Source organism: Rhinolophus sinicus, chromosome X (assembly GCF_036562045.2).
Source record: "Rhinolophus sinicus isolate RSC01 chromosome X, ASM3656204v1, whole genome shotgun sequence".
In the NCBI taxonomy this organism is placed as follows: domain Eukaryota; kingdom Metazoa; phylum Chordata; class Mammalia; order Chiroptera; family Rhinolophidae; genus Rhinolophus; species Rhinolophus sinicus.
This window is the reverse complement of record NC_133768.1, coordinates 109,319,754-109,332,836: the sequence shown is the minus strand read 5'-3', so window position 1 is coordinate 109,332,836 and position 13,083 is coordinate 109,319,754. Positions and strand designations below refer to the sequence as shown.

The 13,083-nt window shown below is 46.6% G+C and overlaps 1 protein-coding gene across 3 annotated transcripts; it reads right to left on the bottom strand.

Annotated features, from left to right (window-relative positions):
- Positions 1 to 7,225: 7,225 nt before the first annotated feature.
- On the bottom strand, positions 7,226 to 12,508 carry HMGB3 (high mobility group box 3). Of its 3 annotated transcripts, none has more exons than XM_019753521.2 (5): positions 12,446 to 12,508; positions 10,110 to 10,264; positions 9,682 to 9,821; positions 8,672 to 8,846; positions 7,226 to 8,224 (listed from the first exon to the last, which is right to left on the bottom strand). In XM_019753521.2, exons 2-5 carry the CDS (start codon positions 10,257 to 10,259, stop codon positions 8,081 to 8,083), a joined length of 609 nt encoding a protein of 202 aa, XP_019609080.1. In that variant the 5' UTR covers positions 10,260 to 10,264; positions 12,446 to 12,508; the 3' UTR covers positions 7,226 to 8,080. The 3 variants fall into 3 exon arrangements, with proteins under 3 accessions (XP_019609080.1, XP_019609081.1, XP_019609079.1); XM_019753522.2 differs by having other exon boundaries at positions 12,259 to 12,464; XM_019753520.2 differs by lacking the exon at positions 12,446 to 12,508 and adding an exon at positions 11,220 to 11,409 and having other exon boundaries at positions 8,066 to 8,224.
- Positions 12,509 to 13,083: the final 575 nt, after the last annotated feature.

The following is a 13,083-nucleotide window of genomic DNA, read 5'->3' as shown; positions in this document are numbered from 1 at the left end:
ATGTCAGTGAGATGTAAACCTTTTATTGCGTTAAGTCACTAAGAATTGAGGGGTTTTTCTTTGTAGCCTGTGGGCTTATCCTAATACCTGTTTCCACTCTTGCCCCTCCTTGTGTCTTCTAATCTATTCTTCTCACAGATACCAGTGTGATTGAACTATATTACATATCTGATCATATCACCATCCACCAGCCCACAAAACATCAACAGAGGAAAATTCTAAAATGCTTGCCATTAACCCTAGGAAATTTCAAAATTCTAAAGATGGCCTACATGGCCTACCACTGCTGACATTTTCCATGATCTGTTCCTACTCATTAATTAATTAATTTATTTATCCATTTATTTATTCAATGAATATGTATTGAGGACCAACTATATGTCAGTAGCTATACTGTCTGAGATAGAGTTGGCGTATGAGAGAAAGCAGGAAAATCATTTGGGAAGCTGTTACATTCATCCAGACAAAATATAGTAAGGACCTGAGAGCTACAGCATGTCTCTAGCTCTAACACTCCAGCTCTGACGGTACTATAGCAGATGGATCCAACCAAGGCCTGAGAGTTTGAGATTTCCCTGGAGGGAAATTGATGAGCAAAAGCCTGAAAACGCAAGTTCTAGTCTAGCCCTAAGAGGGAATGGGAGAATTTGAAGACAAGAGATTCACCTACACTGACAGCATGAATGAGAGCAGGGGCGGATCCAAGATATTTTAGGAAATACAATTGGCAGGATTTGGGAACTGATTAACTAAAGGGTGAGAAGCAGAGCCTGGGTGGAGTTCCAAATTGCAGGCTGGAGTGAAGGATAGATTTGGGGGAAGATGATGAGCTTAGGTTTGAACATGTGGAGTTCAAGGTGCCTGTGGGTCATCCAAGTGTCTTGTCGAAATTACAATTGGATCTACAGGTCCGAAGTGCAGAGGAGAAGCCTGGCCTGACAATATACAGGTAGTGTCATCATGGATCATAACCCCTCATGTCTCTCCTATCTTAAAAGCAAGAACAATGACAAACACACACAAAATCCACTCTGATTCTGTTCCTCAACTCATGGCCCCTCCTCCCCCAGGTCTACCCTCCCAAGCCCCTCACACTAGAATCAGGTCTCCATTCCCCTGAAGCAGCTGTCATAAGGCCTTCCCATGCTATCAAGTGCAAAAACACCTTTCCATCACTGCATCGCTTGAACTCTCAGCAGCATGTGACTGTGCTGAGTATGTCGTCCTCAAAATCCACTTCTCCTGGCCTTCATTGCACAACACTAGCCAGACTGACTTTAAACTCCACCCTTCCTCTCTGCTCCCCCCACCATAAATTTCACAAGGAAATAAAATTGCCAGATGGGCACTCCATTACTTCCTACTGACAACTCTAGTGTCTTCCCTTCTTGAAAAGGCCAATTCCTTCAAGCTTGCTCTGGATCCATTCCCTCTCTTTGCCCAGGCGACCTTGGTCCATCAATTGAATATTCTCCTTCTGTGCTTCAACATTTCCCTCTACACTGGACTTTTCCCACCATTTATTTTCAACAGCTTTATAGAGATATAATTCACATTCCATAGGATTCACCCACTTAAAGTATGCAATTTTTACCATATTCACAAAGTTGTACAACTGTCACCACTATCTAATTTTAGAAGTTTCATTTTCCCAGAAAGAAACCTCGTCCCTATTAGTAGTCATTCCCCATTTCCACCCTCCCTTCCCCAGCAACCACCAGACATAGGCAACCACTAATCTATTTTCTATATCTATAGATTTGCCTACTCTAGACATTTCATATAAATGAAATCATACAATATGTGCTCTTTTGTGACTGGTTTCTTTTCCTTAACATAATGTTTTCAAGGTTCATCTATGTAGTAGCATGCGTCAGTACTTCATTCCTTTTCTATAGCTCATAATATTGCATTGTATGGATAGAGTCATTTGTTCATTCATCAATTGTTGGACATTTGGGTTGTTTCCACTTTTTAACTATTATGAATAATGCTGCTATGAACATTGATGTACAAGATTTTGTGTTTGAATACCTGTTTTCAATTCTTTGAGTGTATACCTAGGAATGGAATTGCTGGGTCAGATGTCTATGTTCATATTCTATGTTAAACTTACCAAGGGACCATACTGTTTTCCACAGAGACTACACCATCCTACATTCCCACCAGCAATGTGCGAAGGTTCAAACTGTTCCACATCCCCACCAATACTAGTTATTTTCCTTTTCATGTTATTCTAGCCATGCTAGTGGGAGTGAAGTCGTGTCTCATTATGGTTTTGAATTGCATTTTCCTGATGGCTAGCGATGCAGAGCATTTCATGTGCTTATTGGTACAGTTTATTTGGAGAAATGTCTAGTCAGATCTTTTGCCAATTTTTTAATACTGGGCTACTTTTCTTTTCATTATTGAGTTGTATTAGTTTATATATTTTGAATACTAAATTTTTATATGATTTGCAAATATTTTCTCACATTCTGTAGGTTGTCTTTTCACTTTCCTGATGGTACAGTTTGAAGCACAAAAGATTTTTTAAAAAATTTTGATAAAGTTCAATTTATCTATTGTTTTCTTCAGTTGCTTTGTGCTTTTGGTGTCTTAAGAAACCTTTGCCAAATCCAGGGTCACAAAGGTTTTCACTTATGTTTTCTACTAAGAGTTTTATAATTTTAGCTCTTACATTTGGGTCTTAGATCTGTTTTGAATGTTTTGTATGTGATGTGAGGTAGGGGTCAAATTTAATTCCTTTGCATGTGAACCCCATTTGTTTAAAAGACTATTCTTTACCCCATTGAATGATGTTAGTACCCATGTTGAAAATCAATTGCCCATAGATGTATGGGTTTATTTCTGGACTGTTAATTTTACTCCATTTGTCTATATGTCTGTCCTTATGACAGTACCACATTGTCTTGATTACTGTAGCTTTGTAATAAGTTTGAAATTGAGAAGTCTGTGTCATCCAACTTAGTTTTTCTTTTTCAAGATTGTTCTGACTATCTTGCATCCCTTGAATTTCCATATGAAATTTAAAATCACTTTGTTAGTTTCTACAAAGAAGCCAGCTGGGATTCTGATAGGGATTATATTGATTGAATGTATAAATCAATTTCAGGAGTATTGCCATCTTAACAATATTGTTTTCTGACCCATGAACATGAGATGTCTTTCCATTTCTTTAGGTCTTTAGTGCCTTTCAACAAGATTTTGTTGTTTTCCCCATATAAGTTTAGCATTTCTTTTGTTAAGTTTATTACCAAGTATTTTATTTTGATGCTATTGTAAATGAATTTACTTAGTTTTCTTTTCTTTTTTTTAAATTTTATTTTATTAAATTTATTGGGGTGACAATTGTTAGTAAAATTACATAGATTTCAGGTGTACAATTCTGTATTACATCATCTATAAATCCCATTGTGTGTTCATCACCCAGAGTCAGTTCTCCTTCCATCACCATATATTCGATCCCCCTTACCCTCATCTCCCACCCCCCACCCCCCACCCCCTCTGGCAACCACTAAACTATTGTCTGTGTCTATGAGTTTCTGTTTCTCATTTGTTTGTCTTGTTCTTTTGTTGTTTTGTGACAACATGGATGGATCTTGAGAGAGTAATGCTGAGCGAAACAAGTCAGACAGAAAAAGCAGAGAACCATGTGATTTCACTGATATGTGGTATATAAACCAAAAACAACAAAAGTTTTATTTTCAAATAGTTGTTAATGTACAGAAATACAAAATTTTTTATATTGGTCTTGTATCCTGCAACTTTGAATTTATTTGTTCTGACAGTTTTATTTAGAAATTCCTTAGGATGGTCTCTATACAAGATCACGTCATCCAAAAATAGACATAGCTTTATTCCTTCATTTCCGGTCTGGGTGCTTTTTCTTTTTCTTGCCTAATTGCCCTGGCTAGAACTTCTAGTACAATCATGAATAGATGTGGCACAAGCAGGCATCCTTATCTTGTTCCTGAACTTAGGGGGAAAGCTTTAAGTCTTCGAGTATGATATTAGCTATGGGTTCTCCTAAGTCCTTTTTATCAGGTTGAGGAAGTTCCCTTCTAGTCCTTTTACTGAGTGTTTTTTTTTTTTATCATGAAAGGTAGTGGATTTAATCAGATACTTTTAATGTATCCATTGAGATGATGTGAAGTTTTCCCCCCCCTGTATCAATATGGTGTCTTAGCTTCTTTTTAAAGTTGAAATCTTAGGAGGATTCTCAAGATACCAAACAGGGTGGGGGGGTTGCTCTGGTTGAAGCAGGAAGAGAAGCCTGGGACTGCCAAGCTGGCCCACCAGCAATTCCCTCCCAAGTAGCCCTGGGCTCCACAGGAAACTAAGCCAGGGGCCAAGAACAGCAAGCTACCCCCAGGGCTGTCATCCAAAACTCCTTGTTGGGCCTGGCTCTGTCCGCCAACTAAACCCCAACCCTCGACCTTAGGGAGCCCTGGTTGGCAGATTACAAGTACCCAGTCACTTTATCCACAGCAGCTCATTAGCAACCTACAAATTACATATTTACCCTGGCATAGAGCTCCAGAGCCAACTTCCCCTCTATCTCCCTGGCTGAAAGGTTGATGTAGGGGCTTTGGAGTCCTTAACACTTCCCCTTTTTGATGTTATCTTTCGGTTAAATGCTAGTTTGGATCTGTGGTTACAGCAAAGCTTGTACTTCTAAAACCTTGATTATAATCAACCCAAAATACAGAGGTTCAGTATCTCAAACAGATTGCAGACAGCCCACTAATCACTTTGGGGGGTGACTGATTAAGAACCTTTATTACAGGGCCGGCCCATGGCTCAGGCAGTTAGAGCTCCATGCTCCTAACTCCGAAGGCTGCCGGTTCAATTCCCACATGGGCCAGTGGACTCTCAACCACAAGGCTGCCAGTTCAATTCCTCGAGTCCCGCAAGGGATGGTGGGCTCTGCCCCCTGCAACTAAGATTGAACACGGCACCTTGAGCTGAGCTGCTGCTGAGCTCCCGGATGGCTCAGTTGGTTGGAGTGTGAGCTCTCAACCACAAGGTTACCGGTTTGACTACCCCAAGGGATGGTGGGCTGTGCCCCCTGCAACTAGCAATGGCAACTGGACCTGGAGCTGAGCTGCGCCCTTCACAACTAAGACTGAAAGGACAACAACTTGAAACTCAACGGCACCCTCCACAACTAAGATTGAAAGGACAACAATTTGACTTGGAAAAAAAGGCCTGGAAATACATACTGTTCCCCAATAAAGTCCTGTTCCCCTTCCCCAATAAAATCTTAAAAAAAAACACCTTTATTACAGAAAATGAATGCATCCAATGTCTCCAAATACATTTGTGACAAGAAGACACACAGGAGACAGACAATAGTTGCTGCATCACTGCCTTGTTCTTTCCAAAGGATAAAACACCATTTAAGAACAGGGTGAGAAGGTTGGAGAGAGGTGGTTAGAGAAAGCAGGTACTGTTCTTTAGATTAAAAAAAAAAAAAAAAAGAGTAACAGGTTGGCATTACAAGAACACCTACTGTGGGTCCAGAAATTAAGCTAAGCCTAAGACTTAGGTGGTGCCACTTGTCACATCTCAGAGAAGCTACAGAGCATCATTCCATCAAGGGCCATCTTATGATGGGGTGAGTCTTTTTGGAACTAAATGTCTGCTTAATCAAAAAATCACTGAACAGCTTTCCCCACTTCTGGTTAGCTACTGTGGGAGCACAGAAGTAAATCACCCCCTTCCATAGTTAGCGTGTCTAGTTACAACCAGATAGAGGGGCATCACTTAGCAGAAATCTATCTGTTGTGACAAGTTGAGCTTCTGTTCCATGTTTAGCAAGGTTGCCCACAGCTCCCCAATCCTGCTATGGCACATTGTGTGGTGGGCAGTAGCAGCTTCAGTCTACAATGCCAAGTGACGGCTGGAGGAAAGTGACAAGGGCACGGCTGAGGGGCAATCCTGGAACAAGTGCCTCCTGGCAAAGCTCAGCATCAAGGAGTTTTAAATTAGTGATCATTTTCTAGGACTAGAGAAACATTTAGGACAAATGTTGTGATATGAGAAGGAATGGCTATGAATCCAGATTAGAGATCAGAGAACAGGCCAGTGTGGTCATGACCGTGACTTGTATCCATCCAGGACTTGATAGGGTGGGGAGGACACCACCTGCAGACATGCAAGATTCCAAAGTCAATTATAAGAAAAAGCTGCTTTCTCCTGAGTAATGGCATTAAAACACTCCCAGGTGCTTCCCAGCCTCAATCATACATATCTGAGTGTCAAGGGGGAGCAGTATCCACACCCACCCACAACACAGTACCTTCATCATTGCCAAGTTATAAGATGTACACATAGGCCAGCAAAATATTTAATGTCACCATTTTGCTGCTGTGGCTATCACCCCTCACCCCAACTTGGACAAAGTGTTACAGCATCACCATAACATAACCACTGAAACACAAACCAAGCTTCTTCCAGTTTAAGAACATTTAACAACACTCCATGTTTCCAATGAGCTCCGATCGTGGGTTGGTCCTTCTACTTTCCATCTGATGCATTTAGTGCTTAGCAGCAATTGATTCCATCAGCCTGCCTTGCAGCTCAGGTGCCCCAACTTGGATCCTGCAACAGGAGCCCCAGCCATCTTCCTTGGGGTGTTCGGTTTCTTGAGGTAGGGGGAAAACTGGATACTGCTCCCTACTAAACCCCCTCGTTGAGGTCCAGGAGACAGAAACAGCAGCTCAAGACTTCAATTATTGAGGGGAATGTTCTGCTACACGAACTGGGGGATGGTGGGGAGGAAAACTGAAGCCTGAATGTCTGACACACCATACATACCCTTGGAAGGATGTTTTTGTTGTTCAGCATTGAATTTGACCAGTGTCAAGGATTGGGCAGGAGTCAAAAATAAATCTACGCAGTAATCAGCCTCAATCCTGCCCACCCACCTGTGAAGGCTGCTAAACCTTGCCTGCGTCAATTTATCTTAGCTCTTACGTTCAACAGTTCTGACTTCATCTTAACGCCCTTCAGATACAAAGTCACGCCATTCAGATACAAAATCACTCGGATACAAAGTCACACAGTACCTTCAAGTAGCCATCTTTATCTTGTCCTAGGCAGGCCCGCCACATAGTTACCAGATTTACAGGGAGGCTAGTCACCAAACACAATGGAGCGGGTTGTTTTAACTGCTAAGACTGCTGAGTCAGAAATTTAGACTGTTATAACAGAGAACAGCTTAAAAATGTAATACTGTTTATTTAACTTCAAAAACATTTCAGCATTCTAAACATACAAAAAATAACAAAACGTTGCAAGTTGTGTTTAGTACAGAAGGTTCTTGAACTTTCATGGATGCAGTGGCTCTTCATTTTGCTGACAATGAAGAGTTCTACAGTTTGTTTGAAAAACAAACAGTTTAAAACTACCGCACTTAACTAAAAAAGATCCAAACACTTCTCATGCCAGCTGACCCCCCTTTCCACAGCTAACAATGGCAGCAGAATGCTATGTCGCTATATACAAAAACAAGACAACCTGAAGCTAAACGGATGCCCACTGCAGTGTCCACAGGTCCAGCCTCACGGTGCACGCCCTGAGCTACGGCCCCTCCAAAAGGCATCTCCCCCACAACCTCAACGCCAAGCAAGGAACATCAAGAGCTTTTCTCGGTTGTTTTGTTCTTTTTACAAACTATAGATATGTACAGTTGATAACTCAGGATTTCTAGCCAATAACCATATAGTTAACACCACCTTACGGATAAAAAAAGAAAATGCCAGAAACATCTTTATATGCCTTGTCACACCAACAGCAAAGTGCACAGAGTGAGGAGAACACGAGAGCCTTTTCCTTTTTAAAATGTTTGGAAATATGTACAACTTTGATACAGTTTCCCGGTGCTCCAGACACCCATGGCCACTTCACGTGAACCACTGACAATTTCTCGAGCACTCTGAGAGACGACTATATGATCATGGTCCAATTGTGGAATTAATCCTAATGAGGGCAACAGACACGCCTCGGGTAAGAGCTGTGTCAATGACGGCGCTCCCCTACACTAAGGTATTCACAAGGAGACAGAGAAAGTTTTTTATTCATCGTCCTCCTCCTCCTCCTCCTCCTCCTCTTCTTCATCCTCCTCTTCTTCGTCTTCCTCTTCCACTTTTTTCCGGGCCACTTTGGCGGGCCCCTTTGCTCCATCAAACTTTCCTTTAGACTTATAGTCCGCGACATCCTGGAAGGAACAGGGACATATTCCAAATGAGGAGACAAGCTCTCCTGCAGCTGTTTTATCAAAGGGTACTAACATGCTGTCCCTGCCTTAGAAGCAAGCAGGAGTTGAAAACAAGACAGGGATATCACGTATTTGCAGGATTTGTTTGTTCCCAGATACAAAAACGTACTTAGTGGGCATTTAAGTGGCCTTAAATTCATGTGAATAGCACTATCAAATCTTCTGCCCATGGTAGCCCATGTTTTTAAAGCCTGCCTGAAGTTGTCCCAAGACAAACTAAAATCTGTCAGAAGCCTGAACACCAGCACTCACGGCTGACCTTGCGTGGAGATGGGCCCTCACGTGCTCTGCTCCATTACTCAGCCCAGCCAAGCAGCCTTGCGCCCCCCCCACCCCCAGGGCAGCTGACTGCTCACAGTCCAGACGGCAACCCCTGGCCCACCTCACCTTCTCATACTTCTCCTTCAGCTTTGCCGCCTTATTGTTGTAAGGCTGCTTTTCACTGTCACTTAAGTTATTCCACATCTCGCCCAGCTTCTTTGCCACATCTCCAATAGAGATGCCAGGGTTTGTGGATTTGATCTTAGGGCGGAATTCTGAACAGAACAGGAAGAATCCAGACCTTGGGTGAGAGAATTATACAAATTAGATGAGAACCCACAAAGAAGTGAGCTTAAGTCAAAATCCCATGTACAGTATGGGGAATATAATCAAGAATATCGTAAAGACTATGTAGGGTGTCAGATGGGTACTGGACTTATCAGGGGGATCACTTCATAGACCGTGTAGATGCCTGATCACTGTGCTGTACACCTGAAACTGATATAGAATACTGAACATCAACTATAATTAAATATATGAATATAGTCACAGGATGTAAAGTACAGCATAGGGAAGAGTCAATGGTACTGTAACAGCTGTATGCAATGTCAGAGGCGTAGACTTGGAGGGGGGTATCACTTTGTGAGGGGTGTAAATGTCTACATTATTTTGTACACCTAAAACTAGTATTTTAAAAAATCCCACATTCCTGAGCCCACATATTTCCTACCACTACGACTCCTCCTTACAGTGAAGAAATGTGCAGTAGCATATACAATGCTACAAAGTTGTAGGTTAGGTTCTAGAACGTTTAAGCTGCTTCAGAAATACATGGTGGCTTCTCAGTCTCTCAGTTACTGGGCAAGGGGTAGAGAATATGCGTAAAGACGCTGATATTCACAACTAGGCTGCCTGCTTCCCAGTAAAGGCCAACAGGCAACCACCAGGTACAGACACTTCAAACATGTCAGCCTTAACTATGACTTCCCTGCCATTGCATTTTAACACTCCAATGTTTTGTAGCGGTATTCTGCCATTTTTTAGGTAAAGGGTTTTTTAGGTAAGATGATTTTTAAAAATCTTCCAAGCAGAAGAAAAGCTCTTCATCGTTATCGTGAATCCTTATAGTCACTTACGGTGGCCTTTTGGGGGCATTAGGGTCCTTCTTCTTCTTGCCTCCCTTAGCTGGTCCATAATCCTTCATTTCCCGATCATAGCGTACTTTATCTGCCTTTGCCATTTCATCAAATTTAGATTTCTCTTTCCCAGACATTGTCTGCAAAGAACAGGACCTGTTAAATTCCTCAACGCAGTGAGCACATACCTGTTCAGCTGTCTTATAATTAAAGTGGCAGCTGCTACAACCACTTGCAAAAAGAGATGAAAGCCTTAAATCCTTGTAGAATTGTTAAAAAATAAGAGCACATACACAAAATTCTAAAGGCAAGCAAGATGTATTTAACTAAAGAGGGGGGAAAAAGTCACTGGGGCTACTCTAAAGGTAAATAACCCCTAAGTGTGAAATCCAAATAAGACTACCTTAAAGGATACAAAAGAAAAATACCTTCCACCTCTCAGAGCACTTCTTGGAAAACTCTGCAAAATTGACAGGGACCTCTGGGTTTTTCTTCTTATGTTCCTCTCTGCATGTCTGCACAAAGAAGGCATAAGCAGACATCTTGCCCTTTGGTTTCTTGGGATCACCTTTAGCCATCTTGACTGTGACAGATAGAAGGAAGAGAAACAAAGAAAAACAAATCCAATGAATTGAACTACAAGATACACCAAAGGCAGGGCAAAATTTAAACTGAGGTTGCCATTAGGAAGCCCCCTCTCATCCCCAAACGTCGGATGCCACTGGCGGCCAAAGACAGACTGAGGAGGAAATCAGCTTCACTGTCGCTTGTCATTTAACTTTTGACCAGCATGAAGCGCGCTGGTTTGCGACTTACTTCTCCAAGAGTGATCAAGTTCTCCAAATGGAAGCGACCCAAGTAGGTGGCTCAGCACTACATTCCGGTTCAGAACTACTACGTTTTGGAAACTACAACCACAAAGTGGGAAGGGCGCAGTGAGGACACGTTTGTAGGAGGTGCATGCGTTTGATGGAAGCTAGCTGGTTATCTGTTTAACTCCTATGTTAGGGACAAAAATACTGTCACCGCTGCTAAACACAAGATCAAAGCAGAAGAACTGTAAATAGGGGACATTTGAAATTTCACTATTCTTGGTGCGTTTTGGCTTATAAAAATGGCTCTTACAAGAAGCGTGATCTAGCAAGTGAGCAGATATCCTTGTGCTATCAGTTCAAATCTGTATCTTCGTCATTATCTAAAGGGGAAAGGGGATACCAGAGGGGCTAGTCTTGCTCTTCTGTAAAGCGGAACGGAACGCATGTCCAGCCAGGAATACTTTCTCCAAAGTTTCCAAATAAAAATGCAGCTGTGGCGTGTCATCGTCCCTGTCCCACCCCCCAGCTTCCCGCCATCTTTTCCTTTTCCCACACCCAAGGTCATCATGTAAAACTAAAGCGCTCTCTTTTGCGGGAACCGACGAAGGGGCTGCATTAGGGCCCCGCAGTGGCTGAGCGGGTGGGGCAAGACAGCGCAGGGGAGCCAGCAGCCGGTAACCGGGCTCGGCCCCGTGCTGGGTCACCCGGACACCCATAATTCACCTTCCATTTTGTCAAAAGCTTCCTGATGAAAGAAAGTGCCCCTGAAATCCACTGCTGCCTCCCTCAGGGGACTCGCGGGGCCGGGGGCTGTGGTGGCAGCTGCGCTCCGGGGGCGCAGAGCCGGGCCGGCAGCGGCCGCGGTGATGGTGGCGCCCGCTGTGCCTGAGCCCGGCTCGCTAAAATGGCTGATCCGCACGGCCAGCGCAGGCGGCGGCGGCGGCGGCGGCGGCAGCGAACAAAGCGGTCCGGGCCCCGCCGTTGCCACCGCCGCCCGCTGGCTGGCTCCCACCCCGCCCCGCCCGGGGCGCCCGGGGGCGAGGAGCTGCGGGGGCCGCGGGCCGGCCCCCCCCCCCACTGCCGGCGCGGGGCGCACTCCTCGGGATAACAAAGGCGCCCATGCAGCCATGACGCTTGGCCGCGCCGGGACCCGCGGTGCTGCCCCGGGCCCTCCACGCCACCAGCCCTGGGCCGCGGGCACCGGGACCAAGGCCAGAGCCCGTCCCGGAGCCCCGCCGCCCGCACCGCCCGCCTATCCTCCCCTCGGCAGGGCCCAGCACCGCGCCAGCCATGTTAGCGGCGGCGGCGGCCCCCGGCGGGCAGGCGACGAGCGGGGGGCGGCCGGCCCGCCCACCCCCCTCCCTCCCCGGACCGCCGTGCGCTCCCGAGACGGCCATGTTAATGCAGAAGCAGCAGTGCAGCCCGCGGGCCCACACAGTGCCCGGCCAAGCCCGGCTGCGAAGTTTGCCTGCGCCGCAACCCCCGGCGGACACCGGCTGCCCGCCCCCCGCGGCGTCTGTCCCGGGCTGGGGAACACCCTGCCCCCTTCCCAATGCCGCCGCCCGGCGCGGGGACACACGCCACTGAAGCCCGCAGCCGCCCCTCGGCTGGAGCCGCCGCCGCAGCTTCCCTAACACCTGGCCCCAGGGGGCCTGAGCCCCGCGGCACGGCCCCGGGGGGCGGCGGCCGAGGGCGGTTCCGCGGAAGGAGCCCAGCCCCGACAGCGGGGAGCTCGGGATAAAGCACTGAAAAGTTGAAACACCTGAATTGCTTCTTCCTTCCCGGCCACCTAGGTAGAGAGAAGGCGGAGCGGGCGGGAAGGACGCGGGAAGGAGAGGCAGGAGACCGCGACGGCGGGGCGCGCTGGCGGCGCCGCGGACTGGAAAGTTGTGCGGGCGCTGCGGCGGCGGCGGCAGCGACGGCGGCGGGCGCGGGCGGCGGAAACGTACCTGTATTGTTCGCTAGTCTGGGCAGCGCAGGGCACGACGCGCGGCTCAGCGCTCCCCAGCCTCGCGCTAGCTGCCTCCACGAGAGCCGCCTGATTGGCCAGCGGGCTCTGCCGTTTAAAACAGCCTCCTCGCCCGCCCATTGGCTGCGGGCCTCATGCATATTAAAGAGGCGCAGGCGCCCATTGGGCGCGGCCGCTGGGATCATTCATTCAAATAGAACAACCCGCCGGTGCTGGCGGCCTAGGCAAAACAGACGAATAATAATGTTCTAGCTTTCCCACTCAACCTCCCGCGTCCCCTCTAAAAACTGAGCTGGGCTCTCAAAGGACTTTAGAGAGGTGGCCCCACCATTGCCCGCAGCCTCGGCCTCTGGCGCGGGAAGGAGAGGTCGAGCCCAGCTGCGCTGCCCTCTGCTCCTGCCGGCCCCGGTCTCTGGACCCCAGGCAGCACCCCCAGCCCTCAGAAACCTCTTGGGGCCGACCGACAAGGGTCGACGGTCCTACACCTTTGCCCAGTTCCGCCGCGGCAGGGTTCTTGCCGCAGCTCGCTCCAGTGAAAGGCAGCTGCTCGGCTGGCCAAGACCCTGGGGTGTCAGCACGGGAATCCCGCTGCCCCGCCCAAAAGGGATCTGACTCCGC